A 24,512-nucleotide genomic window follows, 5' to 3' on the forward strand; every position below is an offset into this window, starting at 1 on the left:
CTTCAAACTGAGATCCAAGAAGAAAGCACCAGCAGCAATCACAGAAAATAAATCCAGTGTGTTTCTCCTCTGGGGGAGGGCAAGTCGAATTTAAGCACCAGCGTGTGAATTTTTGAAACCTCTGCACTCCTGTCACTATAATGGTGTATTATAATTATCAATCGTCACAAACAAAACTCATGGGACACCATGTGCTGTTTAAAAAAATAGAGAATGCCAGGGCATCAAGGTGGCACAGTGGTGAGCATTCCTGCCTCACGACGCAGAGAACCAGGTTCGACCCCGACTCTGGGTCACTGTCCGTGTGGACAGCACATAGATATCATAGAATCATAGATATCATAGAATTTACAGTGCAGGAGGAGGCCATTCGGCCCATCGAGTCTGCACCGGCTCTTGCAAAGAGCACCCTACTTAACCCCATACCTCCATCCTATCCCCGTAACCCTGCAACCCAATCTAACCTAAGGGCAATTTAGCATGACCAATCCGCCCAACCTGCACATCTTTGGACTGTGGAAGGAAACCGGAGCACCCAGAGGAAACCTACGCAGACACAGGGAGAATGTGCAGACTCAGCACAGACAGTGCCCCAAGCGGGAATCAAACCTGGGACCCTGGCGCTGTGAAGCCATAGTGCTAACCACTATGCTACCGTGCTGCCCCACATTCTCCCCGTGTTTGCATGGGTTTCACCCCCACAACCCAAAGATGTGCAGGGTAGGTGGATTGGCCACGTTAAATTGCCCCTTAATTGGAAAAATTGAATTGGGTACTCTAAATTTATTTAAAAAAAGAGAATGCCATCCATATGCACGCCCCTTCAGGCAGATCCGGCAGTGCACAGACCCGGTGCCCAGTGGCGCAGAATGCCACCTCCTGATGTCAACGCGCTATCCCAGTACCGTCTCGTCCTAATGTCAGCGTACTGTCCTCGTGCCGCTTCCTCCTGACCTCAGTGTGCTGCCCTAGTACCGCCTCCTCCTGACGCCAGCGCGCTATTCCAGTACCGTCTCATCCTAATGTCAGCGTACTGGTCTCGTGCCGCTTCCTCCTGACGTCAGTGTGCTGTCGCAGAACCAAATGTCTTATTAAAAACGGCAGTCTTCGCACCAGAAGTGGCAGCAGAGAGCACGTCACGTGCCCGCCGAATACACTGATGTCACGCGATCCCTGCTATGGCCGTGAAATCCTGAAGGAGAGATGCCTCCATTTTGTAGCTGCCAGCAAGCAAGCAACAGGATTGTGTGAAGAACTGAAGGTGGATCAGTTTGTAATCAGGAAGAGAAGGTCAGAGTCACAAACAGGCCAGGAACTCACAACTGAATCTGCTGCAGAGAGCTCCTCAGGAGAGTCCACAGCAGGACAAAGCAGTGCTGGTGTGAGCTCCAGGGCCTCTGGTGAACAACCCATTGAGAAGAAGCTGAAATCGGAAACACAGCAGTATTAGGATGATGTCTTGAGGTATGGCTTTATTAATTGTGCCAATGCAAATCATGTTTCAATGCCCATGTGTGTTATGTGCAGGGAAGTATGGCAAATGAAAGATTAAACAGTGAAAACCTTTAAAGCATTTGAAGACTAAGCATGGCGAGTTCGAGGACAAACATCTTGAATTTTTTCAAAGGATGCAGCGAAAACTTAAATCATCAGCTTAAGTCCTTAGCAGAAATGTAACATTGAATGACAAAGCACGTGAGATTGTGAGGACCAAGCAGGCTCACCTGTTACCTTAAAGGTAAGCAAAGTTCAGTCAGCATGGGTCAGAAAGGTTGGTTGGCGTGGATCGTGATGATCGGCTGGCATGGGTCCCGAAGGATGGCTGGTTGGTAAAAATGGGCCTCGGGCAAAAAACACTGCCTTAACCAATACAGCCACCCCTCCTTCTTTCTTTCCTGAACATCTTGTACCCAGGAATATTTAACATTCAGTCTTGCAATTACTTGAGCCAGGTCTCTGTTATCGCCACATCATATTTCCACAATGTAATCTGCACCTGTAACTCCCCAATCTTCATACATATTATACTTCATACATTCACACACACATACAGTAACCCTGATTTAGATGTCATTACTTTCTCCCTTACTCCAGCTTCACCTATTGATTTACTATTCTCTATACTAGTGCTTTCTGTCCTTTCCAGCATTTTGTGCATCCTGGTACTCCGTTCTAATATTTCCTCTTGGTTCCCACGCCCCTGCTGGGTTTGTTTAAAGCCCGCCCAACAGCACTAGCAAAGCAGCCTGCAAGGAACTCAGTCCCAGCTCTGTTCAGGTGCAAACCGCCTGGGGTTTGGGAAAAGGTGGGGATGTTGGTGACCGTGTTTGAGGAGCAGTTCATCACACGGGGGGAAATGGGGAAAAGTCTGTACAGACTGTATAGTTGTTTGTTGGGAAGTATGTCTCCCGGGGTGTTTATTTGCTGTAACCTGTTTTGATACATGTTTGTAATAAAATACATTTAAAAAAAAGGAAGTGCTGGTATTGAAGGTGAGATCATCAGAACAGTTGCAATGGAGGAGGGGAACAGAGTCCTTACAGGAAGGGGAATGTGAGGAAGTGTAGTCAAGGTAACTGTGGGATCAATGGTCTCATTTGCTCAAAACCTAGACATTTCATACATTTCCCAATTTTGATGTGAGGTAATGCATTTTGGAAGGTCTAAGACATGTAGGGAATATACAGTGAATGGCACAACCCTCAAGAGTACTGAAAGTCAGAGAGATCTAGATGTACAGGTCCACAGGTCACTGAAAGGGGCAACACAGGTGGAGAAGGTAGTCAAGAAGGCATACGGCATGCTTGCCTTCATTGACCGGGGCATTGAGTATAAAAATTGGCAAGTCATGTTGCAGCTGTATAGAACCTTAGTTCGGCCACACTTGGAGTATAGTGTTCAATTCTGGTCGCCACACTACCAGAAGGATGTGGAGGCTTTAGAGAGGGTGCGGAAGAGATTTACCAGGATGTTGCCTGGTATGGAGGGCATTAGCTATGAGGAGCAGTTGAATAAACTTGGTTTGTTCTCACTGGAACGACAGAGGTTGAGGGGTGACCTGATAGAGGTCTACAAAATTATGAGGGGCACAGACAGGGTGGATAGTCAGAGACTTTTTCCCAGAGTAGAGGGGTCAATTACTAGAGGGCATAGATTTAAGGTGCGAGGGGAAAGGTTCAGAGGCGATGTACGAGGCAAGTTTTTTACACAGAGGGTAGTGGATGCCTGTCAACGTGCTGCCGGAGGAGGTGGTGGAAGCAGGGACAATAGTGATGTTTAAGGGGCATCTTGACAAATACATGGATAGGATGGGAATAGAGGGTTACAGACCCAGGAAATGTACAAGATTTTAGTTTAGACGGGCAGCATGGTCGGCACGGGCTTGGAGGGCAAGCTTGGAGAAAACAGTTCCTGTTTTCTTTGTTCTTTGATGAAAGGCCACTGACCTGAAAAGTTAATTGTTTCTCTTCCCACAGATGCTGCCAGATCTCCAGGGTGTTTCCAGCAGTTACAGTTTTTACTTTAGACTCTATGAACCTTGTATTGAAAGGGTTATTGTCACGTTAATGCTATTTGCGATGAGTTGGATCCAGCCCCATCCCTTCAGCCCCATCAAGGCCCATAAAGCGTGGGCATTCAGCCACCTACCCTCCTGTCCCGTGTTTCCCACCCTGATTCTTCTGGACACTGGTGATGGAAACGGGATGGAGCCCCTCACCCTAAGTTCTGTTATGCCCAAAGCTGCTGAAAGTTTAAATGTTGCTGGGAATCACACTCCTGATTAAACCTGGAGCTGATGAAAGAGGAATGAAGAACTTTTCTAACATCTGAGAAAGTGAGAGTGACAGAGGAAGAGAGGAGACAGAGAGGGAAATAGAGGAATGAAGGGAGGTCAGGCAAGGATAGAGGAAGTTGATGTGTTGGGTGCTCTGGATCCATGGAACACATACAGGCCACCAACACTTAAAATAGTACAACACTATTTTATTAAGCTAGAAACTGTTGAACATACTTTCACTGTGGGTTAACACGATGTTAGATTAAACTAAAGACCTATGCCTGTCCTAACCAGTCTATGCACTCAGCACATGGTGAAGATCTGTGCTGTAAGCTGTAAGCTCTGTCCTTCTGAGAAGCTGCATCCCGAATGAGCGGGAACTCTGATGCCCTCTGTCTATATAGTGAGTGTGCTCTAACTGGTGATTGGCTGCGGTGTTGTGTGTGTTGATTGACTTGCTGTGTGTCCATCAGTGTGTGTCTGCACCATGATATACTGGTGTATATTATGACAAAAGTGTGACAGGGAGGGATGGGAGAAAATAGAGACAAAGAAAGAGGGAAATAAAGAGAGAGGGGAAGAGGAGGAAATGTGAGGCAAGGAGAAAGTGGCAGATTTTGTGAGAGGGAGAGTGAGAGACAAAGGGAGTGTGGGAGCAAGGCAGGGAGAGATAGTAAGAGAGTGGGTGAGGGTGTGTGAGAGAGAGAGAGAGAGAAGAGAGACAGAAGGAGAGCAGCAACTGGAACAGCAATGTGTGTTTCCTTGGCAACACTGGCATCGGGATGATATCTGTGGAAATTATCTGGCCACCATCAATAGCAGCTCACACTAGTAAACATTCTGATGGTGTTGAAGATGCAGCAGACAGCTTAGATGTCTCTAGGATTCAGTTGCCTGAGGGCATTGGAAGGTTTCATTGGTAACTAATGATTCTAATTCCAGCTGGAAAGGAGTTGACTGATGGGAGTTGGAGATGCAGGTGTTTCCCTCCCAGCTGTTTGTAGAGATTTGCAACTGGAAATAAGACGTCATTGTAGCATCCCCCAGATATTGATGCTGCCTTTGGAAAAAGATGTAGTGGCAACACAGAGGGATTGTAACCCCGGAAGAATGCTATACTCTTGCTTGTGTACTGATTGTTCCCATGTGTAGTGTATATGGAAGAGCAGATCAAAGCACCGTTTAGGGTCTCAGTCTGGGACACCCAATTTTTAAAGATATGTCCTTGGGATGTGGGTCTGGGTTTTGCTGACAAGGCCAGCATTTATTGTCCATTCCAAAACAACTGAAGGGCCACTTCAAAGACCAACTGAGCAACGCTGTTGGAATGGGACTGGAGTGTATGTTTAGTACAATATCTACCCAGTGCTCCACTAACTCCTCCAACTTCTCGATCGAACAGTCAAAGCTTGCACACACCGAGAATTGTGCTGTTGCTCAAACTGTTAAAAGGATTCTCCTGTTGAGGCTTAGAATCCTGCTCCCTGTGTACATGATCTACAGTCTGGCCTTGACACAAAATTTAAAAGGTGGCATGGTGTCTGGATGAAAATTGGCACCAGGTTGACTGTGCTTATTCCATCTGGTGGCAAAAGTGGTAAATGGGATAATTTTGTGGATGGACAAGTTCTGTGTGTTTGATTTTCGACCTTGTACAATGAAAGTGGATGGGGAGTTGTTCTAACTGGATTCCGTACAATAGGAGGGTACGGGAAGGAATTTGGTACATTCGGTCTTTGTAAAATGGGAATGAATGGAGATGCATTTCATCCACTGGAATTCTAATAATAATAATCTTTATTATTATCACAATTAGGCTTACATTAACACCACAATGAAGTTACTGTGAAAATCTCCGAGTCGCCATACTCTGGCACCTGTTTGGGTACACAGAGGGAGAATCCAGAATGTCCAAATTACCTAACTGGGACTTGTGGGAGGAAACCGGAGCACCCGGAGGAAACCCACGCAGACACAGGGAGAACGTGCAGACTCCGCACAGACAGTGACCCAAGCTGGGAATTGAACCAGGGACCCTGGCGCTATGAAGCAACAGTGCTAACCACTATGCTACCGGGCCGTCCAAATGGAAGTGAATACCAAGGAGTTAGGTCCATTGGGGTTCTCTACAATGCAAGTGGCAGGGAAGGGGTTATGAAAATCGTACGTTTGCTGCATTAATGAATCATTAATTCTGACCCACTTCCGAATGTTTTACCCGAACAGAAGCTTTATAAATCTCACAATGTAGGATGCAAATTTCTGGAACTATTTCCACGTCAGGCCATATGATAGGTTGTTGCTGTAATAAATGCTGCTTGTGTAACTCCCACTGGCAAACCCAATCCCCAACCTGCTCCATATCTGACACACAATTGCTACATCCTCCCTGCCTTGTGCCAAGTCACCTGACACACCGCATAGCAAACCTTCTGACCTTTTGTTGCTGCGTATGGGTGAGAGGTATCCTCTCTCCAGCTTCGTTTTATGTTAAGGTGGAGAGAAAGGAAAAGATTAATCCTGACTGACTTCCATTGTTAATAAATCATTGCTGCAAGGTGGAGTGTTTGGCTGGAGATAGGGTGAAACTAATAGGATCAGCGGCAAGAGGAAGCAACAACAAGCCGGGTCTTTCGGGGCCTGGTGTAACTCTTCTTGCTCCGCTTTCCTTTAATTTTCACCTGAGCGCATGTCTCTGATCTCATCTCTCTACACCTGTGACCCCAATTAGAGTCCTGGCTGCCGCATAACATTCACAATGTGCTTTACTTTCCTGCACACAATTGGTGAAGCTGAGAACCACTTGTGAAAGTCGGAACAATATTGTGAATTAGAGGTGCAATGTTTATAAGGAATTCCCTTGCTGGGGGTGAATAGGCCATGGACCCACTGACTCTTGGCCTGTTCAATGGTGTTTGGGTTTATATCCTCAATTTTTTGACTGATAAATAGACGGGATGAACTCTCCGTGTGGATTGCTAACTCTGGCTCATGTTCCGGGAGATGTTGGTGGAAGGCACACTACTGAAGGATTTATTTTTAAAAATAAATTTAGAGTGCCCCATTCATTTTTTTTCCAATTAAACGCCAATTTTAGCGTGGCCAATCCACCTAGCCTGCACATCTTTGGGTTGTGGGGGAGAAACCCACGCAAACATGGGGAGAATGTGCAAACTCCACACGGACAGTGACCCAGAGCCGGGATCGAACCTGGGACCTCGGCGCCGTGAGACAGCAGTGCGAACCCACTGCGCCACTGTGCTGCCACTACGAAAGGATTTTTGAGTGAAATTAGGATTATTTTAAAGCAAGGATTAAAAGAAAGTTGAGAAGAGTCATCAATTTTGCTGATTTAGTTTTATTGCCTGGTGATTCACTGTCACCTTTTGAGCTGGAGCCAGAGGGTTCTGGACATGGCCTCCTGTGTGCCTCTCTTCCTCAGGATCATCAGCTGCAGTTCAGCAGTGGTGGGACAATGGCTCCCAACCATGGAAGCGGAGTGGAACTCACTGTTGGTTGCTGCCTAGGAAGGGATGCCACAGAGCCACTGACACCCGGTATTATGGATCCGGCTTTCTCCCTCCTCCTCGGCAAACTGTCAGTCGGTGCAGTTGGGACAGGGGCGAGAGAAATGGAGCCAATGGTTCCCTCCCAACGTCTCCGTTCCCTTGTGTGGGACTCCTGCTCAACGTCTATGCCGGCCAAGATCCTGCTGGAAATTGTCATGGTCCTGACGTGTCCGCCGCCAGTCACAGTCTGCCAAATGACCCAGCCAGTTGACGTCCTTCTGGCCCTTTTAATCTGCTTCCAGGAGACTCCCGGCCATTCCTGCTAACTGCAGGCAATTTAATGTTCTGTTATCAGGTGATGATGGAAAGACACAAAAATATAAAAGACACAAAAATAGACAGATTAAATGATGAGGCTAGAGAGCTGCTTAGTCATAACCCTCCCCATTTTGTAAACCACAACCAATTGGCACCCTGCAGCAACCTGTGTTTGGGCCAATAAGGGGCACAAATCTTTGAAAGATAGATTCTGCTGATTTGCTTTGGTCAGTTTTGGATCCCTCGTTTGTAAGATCCTCATTCTTTTTGTGTTGTGTATTGGTGACAGTGGAATGTACATTACCTTTTCTGAGAGTGTGCTTTTTTTGAGAGCATATTATTTTCTCAGTGTTTCATTTTCTCAACACATACTTTTTTTTGCACCATGTGAAGTCAGTAGGCCTTTATAGAAAGAAGAAAGTAACTTCCCCATATTCTCCTTGTGATCTTGTGTCCCCTCTGATACTTTTCCCCTTCCAAACGCAACACACTCAGTGTTTTGCAGTTAAATGATCCGTGGTGCCCCTCAGAACACCTTAATGCCATATTCCTTAACCCTTTCCTCCCCATAACCTACGCTGGGGACCCCCTCCCCATCTCATCAACACTTTCTGTTTTTTTTAAAATTCAAGCTGAACATTTTTCAATCACAAAAAAGAAACCAGCAAGACTTGCATTTCTACACTGCCTTTCTTAATCTCAGGACGTCCTAAAGTGTTTCGTAGCCAAAAATGTACTTTTGAAGGGCGGTAGTCGTGGTGATGTAAGAAATGGGGCAGCAAGATTCCACAAACACCACCGCCATAATGAGCAGATCATTTGTTTTATTAATGTTTCTTGAGAGATAAATATTGTCCAAGTATACCAGGGAAAACTCCACTGCTCTTTTTTGCATAGTGCAATAGGATCCTTCTGGTCCACCTGAGAGGACAAATGGGGCCTCAGTTTAATGTCTCACCCCAAAGTACTCATCCCTCAGCCCTTACTGAAGTGTCACCCTGGATTATATGCGCATGTCTCCCGAACTTGGACTCACAACCTTCTGGAAAGATGATTTATCCCATCTTCAATTCTACTTTTTTTTGTTGAGTCCTTGTCTCAGAAACTTTGGCCCTTCACCCTATTTCCTGAACAGAAACAAAAACATTGTATGAATCCTTTTCACTTCTGACAACTTCATGCTATGTTGAAATGACGGCAGATAATGCTCAGACACATGATATGAAGTAGATTTCATTATACTGTGACAATACTCTCTTTCATCGATCAATAAGCTTAAGTAAATCTGTTCCAAGGGTAATAAAATGTCACTATTGACACAGCACCACCAAGAATATAAGGTTACTAACTGCAAGACCTTGTTACGTCAAGTGCTGAGGATTTTGACCTTCGAAAGTTGGAGACAAACCCATGGCTCAATGTAATTTGAGAGAGTAGCTATTCTAATTAAATCACAATGTCTGCATTCATCTCTGGCATTCTTGACATTATACAACCCAGACTGTTGTGGGAAAGGTGGGAGGTTTGGGGGTGTGGTGTTGGAGCAGTTGGGGCAAGTGTCTGTCTGCTGTGGCCATAAAAAATTATGCTGTTCTTTCATTATCCCAATGAAGCCTGTGCTGATGATGAAATGAGTTAATAGTAGTCATCTGGAGCAGCATGGTGGCAAAGTGGTTAGCACTGCTGCCTCACGCCGCTGAGGACCCGAGTTCGGTCCCAGCCCCGAGTCACTGTCCGTGTGGTGTTTGCACATTCTCCCCGTGTCTGCGTGGGTTTCACCCCCACAACCCAAAGATGTGCAGGTAGGTGGATTGGCCACGCTAAATTGCCCCTTAATTGGAAAAAAATAATTGGGTATACTAAATTTATAAAAGAAATAGTAGTCATTTAGTAGAAAATCAGTGACTATTACAGATGGGGATTCAGTCAGCTAAACTAAAACATTGAAATCAGATTGATTGCTTCTGGTCACCGAGGGTAATAAGGGATAGGGAGTAAGGTGGGTGGATGGAGTTAGGATACAGAGCAGCCATAATCTAATTGAATGGTGGTCCACACTCCAAGGGTTGAATGGCCTACTCCTGTTCCTATGTTCCTATACTATTAGTTCACTAGTAAGTCATGCCTGGTTTAGCTAGCACTACTCATATATATGTTTCAGAATATAGATCTCAGTCTGCGATGCTGACATAACAGAAGCATTGTATCGTCTTTGCTATCTCCAACATGATTCAATGCTAATCTTTTACATATAAACGTATGAAAGAGACATTTCATTAGAGCCTCCCATAATCAAATTGTTTGGTTCGATCATACAACCTGAGCAACTTTTACTGCACATTTGGACAACTTGGGATGACACAGTTATTCTCTAATCCATTGATAAACATCACATCTATTCTTTTTAGAGCATAAAGACATTATTACTTTTCATGTCAAATTGACTGCTGAGTAAAAAAAATAAATTGACTGCTGGGTTTCCTTACATTACCACAGTAACTAATTCATTATACCTGCTAACAACAAAGCATCGGATTACATTTTGATGGCAGGGCAACCAATCAAATGAGGAATTCACATAAATTAACTGTTGAAGATGTTTGGGACGACTAACTGGTCTAGCAAGACCTGTTCAGGGGGAAACCAAAATGGAGCAGAAGTACTGCCTCGCTGCACCAGGGACCTTGGTTCACTTCCGGCCTTGGGCCACCATCTGTGTGGAGTTTGCACGTTCTCCCCGCGTCTGCATCGGTTTCCTCCGGGTGCTCCGGTTTCCTCCCGGTTCAAAGACGTGCAGGTTTGGTGGGGTCATGTGGATGGGGCGGGGAGTGTGCATAGGTAGAGTGCTCTTTCAGTGGGTTGGTGAAGACTCAAAGGCCCAAATGGTCTCCTTCTGCACTGTAGGAATTCTATGCTTCTATGGGTGGAGAAATAGAGAGGATTCATAGCTATCAGCAAGAGCATGTATACATGGGACAGAGCTGTAATGTAGTAATTATGTTACTGAACTTGTAATCCAGAGAGTGTGTGGGTTGGGGGGGGGGGGTGTCATTTTGACTTTCTGTCATATAAAACAGGTGATATCAATTCAGCTGCCTGTTATATATCTCTCGCCATTTGCATTGTCATTTGTCCCGACGATGTGTCATGTGCAATGTGGAATATTAGTTTAATCAGCTGGTGTAATGTCCTGGATTGCTTTTAAAAAGGAAAGAAAAACAGCTAGAAACTGCAAAGACTGCAGACGTCACCTGACCTACAAATCGGCCAAGTTTTTAGAGGCCTCTGAAAGGGGTTTACCAGAAGCCATGTCTCGACAGTACCCCTGATGGACTTCACACCTGCCATTGCCTGAACCCTGCACAAGTAAAAGGACTGTCGACCACCAGACGTCTCACTCCTGGAACTGCCAGGGACAAAGAAAGACCAACAAAGCTCATTGTGCAAGATGGGTGCTCAGGACATCCCGCCTGTTTCAATTGCACCTTGATAGCTTTGGCAAAGAGAGATCAAAGCTCCTTGGTTAATATGGTTTAGAAACAAAGAATATACGAGCAGGAGTAGGCCATTCAGCTCATCGAACCTTCTCCGCCATTTAATGTGATCGTGGCTGATCCTCTCTATCTGAACACCGTTCTTCTGCTCTCTCCCCATACCCCTTGATGCCTTTAGTGTCTAGAAATGTATCTATTTCTTTCTTAAATTCATTCAGTGACTTGGCCTCCACAGTTTTGTGTGGTAGAAAATTCTATCCTCCGAGTGAAGACATTTCTCCTCATCTCAATCCTAAATGGCCTGTCCCACATCCTAAGACCATGATCCCTTGTCCTATAATCTCCCAGCCAGGGGAAACATCATTCTTGCTTCTAGTCCGTCCAGCCTATCAGAACTTAGTAAGGGTTAATGTGATAAAGGTAAGTCGTCACTCCATTGCCCTCCATTGCGTGTCAATAGCCAGCTGTCTCTTGATCTGAACCCACTTGTGAAAAGCTTGTCTGTTTATTACGGCAAATAAGGAGTCTGCTGAATGCATCAGTAACAGGAAGAGGACTGCAGAATGCAACATCACCACTCTCTCACTCGGCCATTCTAAGGTACAGGCCAAGCTCTGGAGAGTTTTGATTGAAAGGAATGTCAAGTGTCATAGCATTCAGTTTGGAAAAAGATGGATTACGGTTAATAAAGACTGTCTCCCGAAACACAACCAGCTTGTGTTGGCTGCAACACCACCAAACGTTCAAGACCACAAAGGAATATCGGAACATCGGAGCAATTTCTCTTTCTCTTCTTACGGCCATGAACTCTTATCAATTCCACCTCCTCCACCCTGTAACTTGTCCTGTTTTGCAATGCTAGTATATGTATGTGTGTGTGTGTGTGTGTGTGTATGACGTGGGATTTGGGAGGTGCTTCTCTCCCTTTTAAATATTGTTTTACATTTTTACCTGAGTGAGTTTTAAGAATAAAGCTTACTTGTGAACTCGAGAGGTTTGGCTGGCTTATTTCTTCATATAGTTAGACAGGTGGTCAGGCACATACTGAATGAAGTGAACTAGTCACGACTTAAAAAAAATTCAAACTCTTCAAACCGACCTCAGGAGTGGAGAAGGGTGGGATTCATTCACCCGCCTGGACTTGGTTGTAACGATATCATCCATTTCACATTGTCACCCGAGTTCAACGTTAACGAAATAGCTCTGCCATGGGCAGCTGAGAGCTTGAATTTAGTTTAATTTGAAAATAAAAGCCTACTCTTTTTAATTTGAAAATAAAAGCCTACTACTTTGGAAGTGCCCTTTAAGCTGTCAGGTTTTTGTAAAAACCCAAATGCTTCACTAATGTTGTTTGAGGAAGGAAACCTGCAATGCAGCCTGGGCCATTTTGTGACTCGAGGACCCCCACCAACGTGCTTGACTCTGAGCTGCTCTCTAAAGCGGCCGATCAAGTTACTCAAATCTATACCCTTGTTGCAAGAAGAGGCTCACTGACCAGCCATGGGCAATAACTGTCGGCCCACGTACTGAGAATGAATAAAAAATAATATACTCTGGTATCATATAGCAATAGATTCGAGCTGTAAGTTGGGGCATTTGCTGATAAATCCAAGCTAAACCAGGCTGTGACAACTGAAACACCCACAGGGATTAGAAAAGAGAGATTAACGATTGCAGTAAAACAAACTATGAAAGACAAAATCAATAATGGGAAAGAAACATAGGCCTCCACATTCAATCACACCTTCAACCATTGTACATGCTGCAGAAGGCTATTTATTGGAATCTTTGTTTTATGGTGTGATGGGGTGAACGTCTGTATGTCTCGGAGCGCAGGTGAAACTTAGAATTCCGATTGGTTTAGATGGTAATATTCCAGAGGCCAACAACATTGGTAGAATACAATACATTTCACTTTTTTAAAAAAGCACATAATTTGGGCAGATTATTCGCCTCAGTAGTTGCTCCTTGTTACCCAAGTTAGCTCTGGTTTGTCCTGTGGTTCCCACAGGGGTTAGCTCCAGTTTTCCTGCAGGTTCCGACAATGGTTAGCCCTGGTATTCCCAGTGGTTCCCACAGTGGTTAGCCATGGATTTCCCAGTGGTTCCCACAGTGTTTAACCCTGGTTTTCCCAGTGGTTCCCACAGTGTTTAACCCTGGTTTTCCCAGTGGTTCCCACAGTGTTTAACCCTGGTTTCGCCAGTGGTTCCCACAGTGTTTAACCCTGGTTTCCCCAGTGGTTTCCACAGTGTTTCACACTGGTATCCCCAGTGGTTCCCACAGTGTTTCACCCCGGTTTGTCCAGTGGTTCCCACAGTGTTTAACCCTGGTTTCCCGAGTGGGCCCCACAGTGTTTAACCCTGGTTTCCACAATGTTCAACCCTGGTTTGTCCAGTGGTTTCCACAGTGCTTAACCCTGGTTTCCCCAGTGGTTCCCACAGTGTTTAACCCTGGTTTTCCCAGTGGTTCCCACAGTGTTTAACCCTGGTTTTCCCAGTGGTTCCCACAGTGTTTAACCCTGGTTTCGCCAGTGGTTCCCACAGTGTTTAACCCTGGTTTCCCCAGTGGTTTCCACAGTGTTTCACACTGGTATCCCCAGTGGTTCCCACAGTGTTTCACCCCGGTTTGTCCAGTGGTTCCCACAGTGTTTAACCCTGGTTTCCCGAGTGGGCCCCACAGTGTTTAACCCTGGTTTCCACAATGTTCAACCCTGGTTTGTCCAGTGGTTTCCACAGTGCTTAACCCTGGTTTCCCCAGTGGTTCCCGCAGTGTTTAACCATGGTTCCCCAGTGGTTCCCACAGTGTTTAACCCTGGTTTGTCCAGTGGCTCCCACAGTGCTTAGTCCTGGTTTCCCCAGTGGTTCCCAGAGTGTTTAACCCTGGGTTGTCCAGTGGTTCCCACAGTGCTTACCCTGGTTTCCCCAGTGGTTTCCACAGTGTTTAATCCTGGTTTGTCCAGTGTTTCCCGCAGTGTTTAACCCCGGTTTCCCCAGTGGTTCCCACAGTGTTTAACCCTGGTTTCCCCAGTGGTTCCCACAGTGTTTAACCCTGGTTTGTCCAGAGGTTCCCACAGTGTTTAACCCCGGTTTCCCCAGTGGTTCCCACAGTGTTTCACCCCGGTTTGTCCAGTGGTTCCCACAGTGTTTAACCCTGGTTTCCCCAGTGGTCCCCACAATGTTTAGCCCCGGTTTCCCCAGTGGTTCCCACAGTGTTTAACCCTGGTTTCCCCAGTGGTTCCCACAGTGTTTAACCCTGGTTTGTCCAGTGGTTCCCACAGTGTTTAACCCTGGTTTCCCCAGTGGTTCCCACAGTGTTTAACCCTGGTTTCCCCAGTGGTTCCCACAGTGTTTAACCCTGGTTTCCCCAGTGGTTCCCACAGTGTTTAACCCTGGTTTCCCCAGTGGTCCCCACAGTGTTTAACCTTGGTTTCCCCAGTGGTTCCCACAGTGGTTCCCTGGTTTCCCCAGTGGTTTCTACAGTGGCTCCCTGGTTTGTCCAGTGGTTCCCACAGTGTTTAACCCTAGTTTGTCCAGTGGCTCCCACAGTTTTTAACCCTGGTTTCCCCAGTGGTTCCCACAGTGTTTAACCCTGGTTTCCCGAGTGGGCCCCACAGTGTTTAACCCTGGTTTCCCCAGTGGTTCCCACAGTGTTTCACACTGGTATCCCCAGTGGTTCCCACAGTGTTTAACCCTGGTTTCCCCAGTGGTCCCCACAGTGTTTAACCTTGGTTTCCCCAGTGGTTCCCACAGTGGTTCCGTGGTTTCCCCAGTGGTTTCCACAGTGGCTCCCTGGTTTGTCCAGTGGTTCCCACAGTGTTTAACCCTAGTTTGTCCAGTGGCTCCCACAGTTTTTAACCCTGGTTTCCCCAGTGGTTCCCACAGTGTTTAACCCTGGTTTCCCGAGTGGGCCCCACAGTGTTTAACCCTGGTTTCCCCAGTGGTTCCCACAGTGTTTCACACTGGTTTCCCCAGTGGTTCCCACAGTGTTTCACACTGGTATCCCCAGTGGTTCCCACAGTGTTTCACCCCGGTTTGTCCAGTGGTTCCCACAGTGTTTAACCCTGGTTTCCCGAGTGGGCCCCACAGTGTTTAACCCTGGTTTGTCCAGTGGCACCCACAGTGTTTAACCCTGGTTTCCCCAGTGGTTCCCACAGTGTTCAACCCTGGTTTCCCCAGTGGTTCCCACAGTGGTTAACCCTGGTTTGTCCAGTGGTTCCCACAGTGTTTAACCCTGGTTTCCCCAGTGGTTCCCACAGTGTTTAACCCTGGTTTTCCCAGTGGTTCCCACAGTGTTTAACCCTGGTTTCGCCAGTGGTTCCCACAGTGTTTAACCCTGGTTTCCCCAGTGGTTTCCACAGTGTTTCACACTGGTATCCCCAGTGGTTCCCACAGTGTTTCACCCCGGTTTGTCCAGTGGTTCCCACAGTGTTTAACCCTGGTTTCCCGAGTGGGCCCCACAGTGTTTAACCCTGGTTTCCACAATGTTCAACCCTGGTTTGTCCAGTGGTTTCCACAGTGCTTAACCCTGGTTTCCCCAGTGGTTCCCGCAGTGTTTAACCATGGTTCCCCAGTGGTTCCCACAGTGTTTAACCCTGGTTTGTCCAGTGGCTCCCACAGTGCTTAGTCCTGGTTTCCCCAGTGGTTCCCAGAGTGTTTAACCCTGGTTTGTCCAGTGGTTCCCACAGTGCTTACCCTGGTTTCCCCAGTGGTTTCCACAGTGTTTAATCCTGGTTTGTCCAGTGTTTCCCGCAGTGTTTAACCCCGGTTTCCCCAGTGGTTCCCACAGTGTTTAACCCTGGTTTCCCCAGTGGTTCCCACAGTGTTTAACCCTGGTTTGTCCAGAGGTTCCCACAGTGTTTAACCCTGGTTTCCCCAGTGGTTCCCACAGTGTTTAACCCTGGTTTGTCCAGTGGTTCCCACAGTGTTTAACCCTGGTTTCCCCAGTGGTTCCCACAGTGTTTAACCCTGGTTTCCCCAGTGGTCCCCACAGTGTTTAACCTTGGTTTCCCCAGTGGTTCCCACAGTGGTTCCCTGGTTTCCCCAGTGGTTTCTACAGTGGGTCCCTGGTTTGTCCAGTGGTTCCCACAGTGTTTAACCCAATTTGTCCAGTGGCTCCCACAGTTTTTAACCCTGGTTTCCCCAGTGGTTCCCACAGTGTTTAACCCTGGTTTCCCGAGTGGGCCCCACAGTGTTTAACCCTGGTTTCCCCAGTGGTTCCCACAGTGTTTCACACTGGTATCTCCAGTGGTTCCCACAGTGTTTAACCCTGGTTTCCCCAGTGGTCCCCACAGTGTTTAACCTTGGTTTCCCCAGTGGTTCCCACAGTGGTTCCGTGGTTTCCCCAGTGGTTTCCACAGTGGCTCCCTGGTTTGTCCAGTGGTTCCCACAGTGTTTAACCCTAGTTTGTCCAGTGGCTCCCACAGTTTTTAAGCCTGGTTTCCCCAGTGGTTCCCACAGTGTTTAACCCTGGTTTCCCGAGTGGGCCCCACAGTGTTTAACCCTGGTTTCCCCAGTGGTTCGCACAGTGTTTCACACTGGTATCCCCAGTGGTTCCCACAGTGTTTCACCCCGGTTTGTCCAGTGGTTCCCACAGTGTTTAACCCTGGTTTCCCGAGTGGGCCCCACAGTGTTTAACCCTGGTTTGTCCAGTGGCACCCACAGTGTTTAACCCTGGTTTCCCCAGTGGTTCCCACAGTGTTCAACCCTGGTTTCCCCAGTGGTTCCCACAGTGGTTAACCCTGGTTTGACCAGTGGTTCCCACAGTGTTTAACCCTGGTTTCCCCAGTGGTTTCCACAGTGTTTAACCCTGGTTTGTCCAGAAGTTCCCACAGTTTTTAACCCTGGTTTCCCCAGTGGTTCCCACAGTGGTTAACCCTGGTTTGTCCAGTGGTTCCCACAGTGTTTAACCCTGGTTTCCCCAGTGGTTCCCACAGTGTTTAACCCTGGTTTCCCCGGTGGTTCCCACAGTGTTTAACCCTGGTTTCCCCAGTGGTTCCCACAGTGTTTAACCCTGGTTTCCCCAGTGGTTCCCACAGTGTTTTACCCTGGTTTCCCCAGTGGTTTCCACAGTGGCTCCCTGGTTTGTCCAGAGGTTCCCACAGTTTTTAACCCTGGTTTCCCCAGTGGTTCCCCCAGTGATTAGCCCTGGTTTCCCCATTGGTTCCCACAGTGTTTAACCCTGGTTTCCCCAGTGGTTTCCACAGTGTTTAACCCTGGTTTCCCCAGTGGTTCCCACAGTGTTTAACCCCGATTTGTCCAGTGGCTCCCACAGTGTTTAACCCTGGTTTCCCCAGTGGTTCCCACAGTGTTTAACCCTGGTTTCCCCAGTGGTTTCCACAGTGGCTCCCTGGTTTGTCCAGAGGTTCCCACAGTGTTTAACCCTGGTTTCCCCAGTGGTTCCCACAGTGTTTAACCCTGGTTTCCCCAGTGGTTTCCACAGTGTTTAACCCTGGTTTGTCCAGAGGTTCCCACAGTTTTTAACCCTGGTTTCCCCAGTGGTTCCCACAGTGGTTAGCCCTGGTTTCCCCAGTGGTTCCCACAGTGTTTAACCCTGGTTTCCCCGGTGGTTCCCACAGTGTTTAACCCTGGATTCCCCAGTGGTTCCCACAGTGTTTAACCCTGGTTTCCCCAGTGGTTCCCACAGTGTTTAACCCCGGTTTGTCCAGTGGCTCCCACAGTGTTTAACCCTGGTTTCCCCAGTGGTTCCCACAGTGTTTAACCCTGGTTTCCCCAGTGGTTTCCACAGTGGATCCCTGGTTTGTCCAGTGGTTCCCACAGTGTTTAACCCTGGTTTCCCCAGTGGTTCCCACAGTGTTTAACCCTGGTTTCCCCAGTGGTTCCCACAGTGTTTAACCCCGGTTTGTCCAGTGGTTCCCACAGTGTTTAACCCTGGTTCCCCCAGTGGTTCCCACAGTGTTTAACCCTGGTTTCCCCAGTGGTTCCCACAGTGTTTAACCCTTGTTTCCCCAGTGGCTCCCACAGTGTTTAACCCTGGTTTCCCCAGTGGTCCCCACAGTGGCTCCCTGGTTTGTCCAGTGGTTCCCACAGTGTTTAACCCTAGTTTGTCCAGAGGTTCCCACAGTGTTTACCCCTGGTTCCCCCAGTGGTTCCCGCAGTGTTTAACCCCGGTTTCCCCAGTGGTTCCCACAGTGTTTAACCCCGGTTTCCCCAGTGGTTCCCACAGTGTTTAACCCCGGTTTCCCCAGTGGTTCCCACAGTGTTTAACCCTGGTTTCCCCAGTGGTCCCCACAGTGTTTAACCCTGGTTTCCCCAGTGGTTCCCACAGTGTTTAGCCCCGGTTTCCCCAGTGGTTCCCACAGTGTTTAACCCCGGTTTCCCCAGTGGTTCCCACAGTGTTTAACCCCGATTTCCCCAGTGGTTCCCACAGTGTTTAACCCTGGTTTCCCCAGTGGTCCCCACAGTGTTTAACCTTGGTTTCCCCAGTGGTTCCCACAGTGTTTCCCTGGTTTCCCCAGTGGTTTCCACAGTGGCTCCCTGGTTTGTCCAGTGGTTCCCACAGTGTTTAACCCTAGTTTGTCCAGTGGCTCCCACAGTTTTTAACCCTGGTTTCCCCAGTGGTTCCCACAGTGTTTAACCCTGGTTTCCCGAGTGGGCCCCACAGTGTTTAACCCTGGTTTCCCCAGTGGTTCCCACAGTGTTTCACACTGGTATCCCCAGTGGTTCCCACAGTGTTTCACCCCGGTTTGTCCAGTGGTTCCCACAGTGTTTAACCCTGGTTTCCCGAGTGGGCCCCACAGTGTTTAACCCTGGTTTGTCCAGTGGCACCCACAGTGTTTAACCCTGGTTTCCCCAGTGGTTCCCACAGTGCTTAGTCCTGGTTTCCCCAGTGGTTCGCACAGTGCTTAACCCTGGTTTCCCCAGTGGTTCGCACAGTGTTTAACCCTGGTTCCCCAGTGGTTCCCACAGTGCTTAACCCTGGTTTCCCCAGTGGTTTCCACAGTGTTTAACCCTGGTTTGTCCAGAGGTTCCCACAGTTTTTAACCCTGGTTTCCCCAGTGGTGCCCACAGTGGTTAGCCCTGGTTTCCCCAGTGGTTCCCACAGTGTTTAACCCTGGTTTCCCCAGTGGTTCCCACAGTGTTTAACCTTGGTTTCCCCAGTGGTTCCCACAGTGTTTAACCATGGTTTCCCCAGTGGTTCCCACAGTGTTTAACCCCGGTTTGTCCAGTGGCTCCCACAGTGTTTAACCCTGGTTTCCCCAGTGGTTCCCACAGTGTTTAACCCCGGTTTGTCCGGTGGCTCCCAAAGTGTTTAACCCTGGTTTCCCCAGTGGTTTCCACAGTGGCTCCCTGGTTTGTCCAGTGGTTCCCTCAGTGTTTAACCCTGGTTTCCACAGTGGTTCCCACAGTTTTTAACCCTGGTTTCCCAGTGGTTCCCACAGTGTTTAACCCTGGTTTCCCCAGTGGCTCCCACAGTGTTTAACCCTGGTTTCCCCAGTGGTTCCCACAGTGTTTAACCCTAGTTTGTCCAGAGGTTCCCACAGTGTTTAACCCTGGTTCCCCCAGTGGTTCCCACAGTGTTTAACCCTGGTTTCCCCAGTGGCTCCCACAGTGTTTAACCCTGGTTTCCCCAGTGGCTCCCACAGCGTTTAACCCTGGTTTCCCCAGTGGTTCCCACAGTGTTTAACCCTGGTTTCCCCAGTGGGTCCCACAGTGTTTAACCCCGGTTTGTCCAGTGGCTCCCACAGTGTTTAACCCTGGTTCCCCCAGTGGTTCCCACAGTGTTTAACCCTGGTTTGTCCAGTGGTTCCCACAGTGCTTAGTCCTGGTTTCCCCAGTGGTTTCCACAGTAGTTAACCCTGGTTTCACCACTGATTCCCACAGTGTTTAACCATGTTTTCCCCAGTGATTCACACAGTGTTTAACCCTGGTTTCCCCAGTGGTCCCCACAGTATTTAACCATGGTTTGTCCAGTGGCTCCCACAGTGCGTAGTCCTCGTTCCCCCAGTGGATCCCACAGTGTTTAACCCTGGTTTCCCCAGTGGTTTCCATAGTGCTTAGTCCTGGTTTCCCCAGTGGTTCCCACAGTGTCTAACCCTGGTTTCCCCAGTGGTTCCCACAGTGTTTAACCCTGGTTCGTCCAGTTGTTCCCACAGTGTTTAACCCTGGTTTCCCCAGTGGTTCCCACAGTGTTTAACCCTGGTTCCCCCAGTGGTTCCCACAGTGTTTAACCCTGGTTTCCCAGTGGTTCCCACAGTGTTTAACCCTGGTTTCCCCAGTGGCTCCCACAGTGTTTAACCCTGGTTTCCCCAGTGGTTCCCACAGTGTTTAACCCTAGTTTGTCCAGAGGTTCCCACAGTGTTTAACCCTGGTTCCCCCAGTGGTTCCCACAGTGTTTAACCCTGGTTTCCCCAGTGGCTCCCACAGTGTTTAACCCTGGTTTCCCCAGTGGCTCCCACAGTGTTTAACCCTGGTTTCCCCAGTGGTTCCCACAGTGTTTAACCCTGGTTCGTCCAGTTGTTCCCACAGTGTTTAACCCTGGTTTCACCACTGATTCCCACAGTGTTTAACCCTGGTTTGTCCAGTGGCTCCCACAGTGCTTAGCCCTGGTTTCCCCAGTGGTTCCCACAGTGTTTAACCCTGGTTTGTCCAGTGGTTCCCTCAGTGTTTAGCCCTGGTTCGTCCAGTGGTTTTCCCCCTGATTCCCACAGTGTTTAGCCCTGACTTGTCCAGTGGTTCCCACAGTGTTAAGCCCTGGTTTGTCCAGTGGTTCCCACAGTGTTTAACCCTGGTTTCCCCAGTGGTTCCCACAGTGTTTAACCCTGGTTTGTCCAGTGTTTCCCACAGTGTTTAAACCGGGTTTCCCTAGTGGTTCCCACAGTGTTCAACCCTGGTTTCCCCAGTAGTTCCCAGAGTAGTTAACCCCGGTTTGTCCAGTGGTTCCCACAGTGTTTCACCCTGGTTTCCCCAGTGGTTCCCACAGTGTCTAACCCTGGTTTCCCCCGTGGTTCCCACAGTGCTTAGCCCTGGTTTCCCCAGTGTTTCCCACAGTGTTTAACCCTGGTTTCCCCAGTCATCCCCACAGTGTTTAACCCTGGTTTGTCCAGTGTTTCCCACAGTGCTTAGCCCTGGTTTCCCCAGTGGTTCCCACAGTGTTTAACCCTGGTCTCCCCAGTCGTCCCCACAGTGTTTAACCCTGGTTTGTCCAGTGTTTCCCACAGTGCTTAGCCCTGGTTTCCACAGTGGTTCCCACAGTGTTTAACCCTGGTTTGTCGAGTGGTTCCCGCAGTGCTTAGCCCTGGTTTCCCCAAAGGCTGCCCGGGTGGTTCACCCTAGTTTCTAAACAAGTTGGCTCTTGTTTTCCAGTGATTTCATCCAGTGTTTGGCCTTGGTTACCCAATGGTTGCCACAGCTCTAGTTTCTCCAATCGTTGGCCCTGGTTTCCCCAACTCTTGGCACTCGTTTCCCTTGTGGTTTCCCCAGGAATGGCCTAAACCCTGATCACTCAAGGAGGGGGATCCTTCAGCTCACAGTCTAGCCTCAGGGTTGAGCTACAGTTTGCCTGGTGTGTGCCATAACGAGGCTATCCATTTCAATATGATAAGTCATCAATAATGGAAGACATTTATATGCTTTCTCCTTTATTTTCTCGACTTGTGGTATGGTTGGTGATTAGTCCCATCGAAAGTCATGTCCCACCATTTGATAAAACTTTATATTATATGGTCTGTAAAATTCCTTTAGTTGCTCGATAACCTCGGAGTCTATCTGGACGTGAGTCCTTCCTTTCGATTTGCCGAGACACCTTGGTGTACTGCTGCTCTCTGGTTTCTTCAAGCAAGGAAATCCCTTGGTTTTGTTGAAGTAAAAGTGTTTGTCTGTGACGATCCTCTTGAGGCCTAAGAAGTCCTGCACTTTGCCCATTTCTCCAGCTGGGTCAATGATGAGCCTCTCCCCACTGACAAAATGGATCTGGGAGAGGGGAAAAAACTGGAGCCAGTTTTCCAGATGCAAGGCATAGATTCCAATGCGGATAGCACTCCAAGAAGCATCGATCAGGCCCAGGGTCCTGTTCTTAAAGGCCAGAACTTCAAAGGTTGGAATCTCGGGTTTCTTGGATAAGGTCTGGGTATAGTCTGAAATGGCTCTGGTCACTGGGTCCCTGACCACTACAATAAGTTTAGTCTCCTTTGCCATCGAGAATATTCGTTTTGGTGCCTCTCTGGTAACAAAGTAACTGGGCGTTTTCTCCATGGTGATCTGACCATCCAATGTCTTGGGCATCAAGCTTCTAAAGACACATAAAAAACAGCCATTAGTATTCTTGGCAGTTATCTATCAGGTTATCTTCAGTCTACCTATAATGCATGAAAATGGGAGACACATGGTAAACCGATAAATAAACATACATTTTCTACCACAGAAGAAGTGAACTGGTTGGTGAATATCTCATGAACATCCAGCAAGTGGGCACGGCCTATTCTATTCCTAAGGTTTAATTAGTACAGGAATTCGTGATAAGATGAATAAATATATAAGAGAAAATAAATAATTGAATAAACAAATTAAGTAATTAATTAAAACACAGGTGTGGCAAGACAGGTGGTGTGTCCCGGCTGCAGCATGCGAGACCTCCTGGATACCAGTGTGATCCAGGACAAACACAACTGCGGGAAGCATCTGTGGCTTGAGGAGCTTCGGCTCAGAGTCACTGATTCTTTCAGCTTGTTTGGGTGAGAGTGAGGGCTGCAGGGTGGATGAGCTGACTAACCATGGCACGGTGAATTCCTGTGGTACAGGAATCCATTCACATTGGGGGAGCACAAAGGAATATTGTGGTAGTTGATACAGTACAATGAGGGGGACTGACACCCTTCTCTGCAGCAAAGAACTAGGATCCAGACGTTCGTGCCAGGGTTCAGGACCTTTGTTCAGGGATGGAGAAGAACTTATAGTGCGAGGGAGAGGATCCAGTGGTCGTGGCCCATATGTGTACCAATGACATAGGGAGGACAAGGCAGGACGTTCTGGATAGTCAGTATGGAGAGCTAGGCACCAAATTAAGAAGGTTATAATTTCCAGATTATTACTTGAGTCATTATTACTAGATTCTACGATTCTAGTGAACATTCCATGTGCAAGTTGGCACGGAGCAAATCGGATTAGAGAAATGAACGTGTGACTCAAAGACTGGTGTGAGGGAAGTGGGTCTGGTTTGTGGGGCATTGACACTAGTATTGGGGAAAGTTGGATCTGTACCATTGGGATGGTCTACACTTGAACCATACTGGGACTGGTATCCAGGTGAGCCCCATAACTAGGGAAGTAGAGAGGGTTTGAAACTAAATAGTGTGGGGGCAAGAGATCAATTTTGGGAAGATGTGGTAAACCAAAGAGCAGAGATAAGGCAACAGAGAAAGGTACAAATATGGAAAATGATAAACAGATGGTGACAGAAAGGGACAGAGTGTACAAACCTAAGAGTAAATCAACAGATACGGCAAGACGCTACAAAAATAGCAAAAGGACACCATGAGAGGCTCTGTATCATAGGTCACTTTTGAAACAAAAGAGATGAACTGATAGTGCAAATGGAAATGAATTAGTACGATCTGATAGCCAATGCAGAGCCATGGCCACAGGATGGCAGAGATTGGGATCTGAATATTGAAGGGTACATGCGAGTTAGGAAGGAAAGGAAGTTAGGAGAAGGTGGAGGGGCGGCTCGTTTAATTAATGATGGTATTAGCACATTAGAGAGGGATGGCTTACAGTCAGGAAACCAGGATGTAGAAGTGGTTTGGGGTGAGATGAGAAATTATAAAGGCAAGAAGCTCATCGAATATTTTTGCGATTATTTCTTAGAACAGCACATTCTGGAGCCAAACAGAAAGTAGGCTATACTAGACCTGGTATTGTGCAACAAGATAAAATTAATTGATAACCTCACAGTGAAGGCACCCCAAGGGTGAAGTGATCATCATATGGTTGAATTTTACATTCAGTTTGAGGTAGAGAAAAGTGCATTGAAGACTAGTATTTTAAACTTAAATAAGAGCAATTATGAGGGCTAGCTAAGGTGAACTGGGAAATTAAGTTAAGTGATAGGTCAATAGAGATGCAGTGGCAGACATTTAAGGGGCTAAGGGGCAGCACGGTGGCACAGTGGTTAGCACTGCTACCTCATAGTGCCAGGGACCCGGGTTCAATTCCGGCCTTGGGTGACTGTGTGGAGTTTGTACGTTCTCCCTGTGTCTGCTTGGGTTTGTTCCAGGTACTCAGGTTTCCTCCCACAGTCCAAAGATGTGCGGGTTAGGTGGATTGGCCATGATAAATTGTCCCCTAGTTTCCAGGGGTGTGCATGTTAGGTTATGGGGTTGCAGGGATAAGGCAGGGTGGACGGGCGCGTGGACCTGGGTAGGGTGCTGTTTCAAAGGGTTGGTGCACACTCGATGGG

The 24,512-nt window shown here is 47.8% G+C and overlaps 1 protein-coding gene across 1 annotated transcript in view; it reads right to left on the bottom strand.

The window, feature by feature from the left end:
- Window positions 1–21,697: 21,697 nt before the first annotated feature.
- LOC140394204 (heparan sulfate glucosamine 3-O-sulfotransferase 2-like) overlaps window positions 21,698–24,512 on the bottom strand; it is a 303,904-nt gene continuing 301,089 nt past the window's right edge. The window contains exon 3 of the mRNA XM_072481190.1: window positions 21,698–22,346. Within this exon, the coding sequence (XP_072337291.1) occupies window positions 21,728–22,346 (619 nt within the window). The 3' untranslated portion in view covers window positions 21,698–21,727. The remainder of the gene's footprint in view (window positions 22,347–24,512) is intronic.

Source organism: Scyliorhinus torazame, chromosome 17, assembly GCF_047496885.1.
Source record: "Scyliorhinus torazame isolate Kashiwa2021f chromosome 17, sScyTor2.1, whole genome shotgun sequence".
NCBI lineage: Eukaryota > Metazoa > Chordata > Chondrichthyes > Carcharhiniformes > Scyliorhinidae > Scyliorhinus > Scyliorhinus torazame.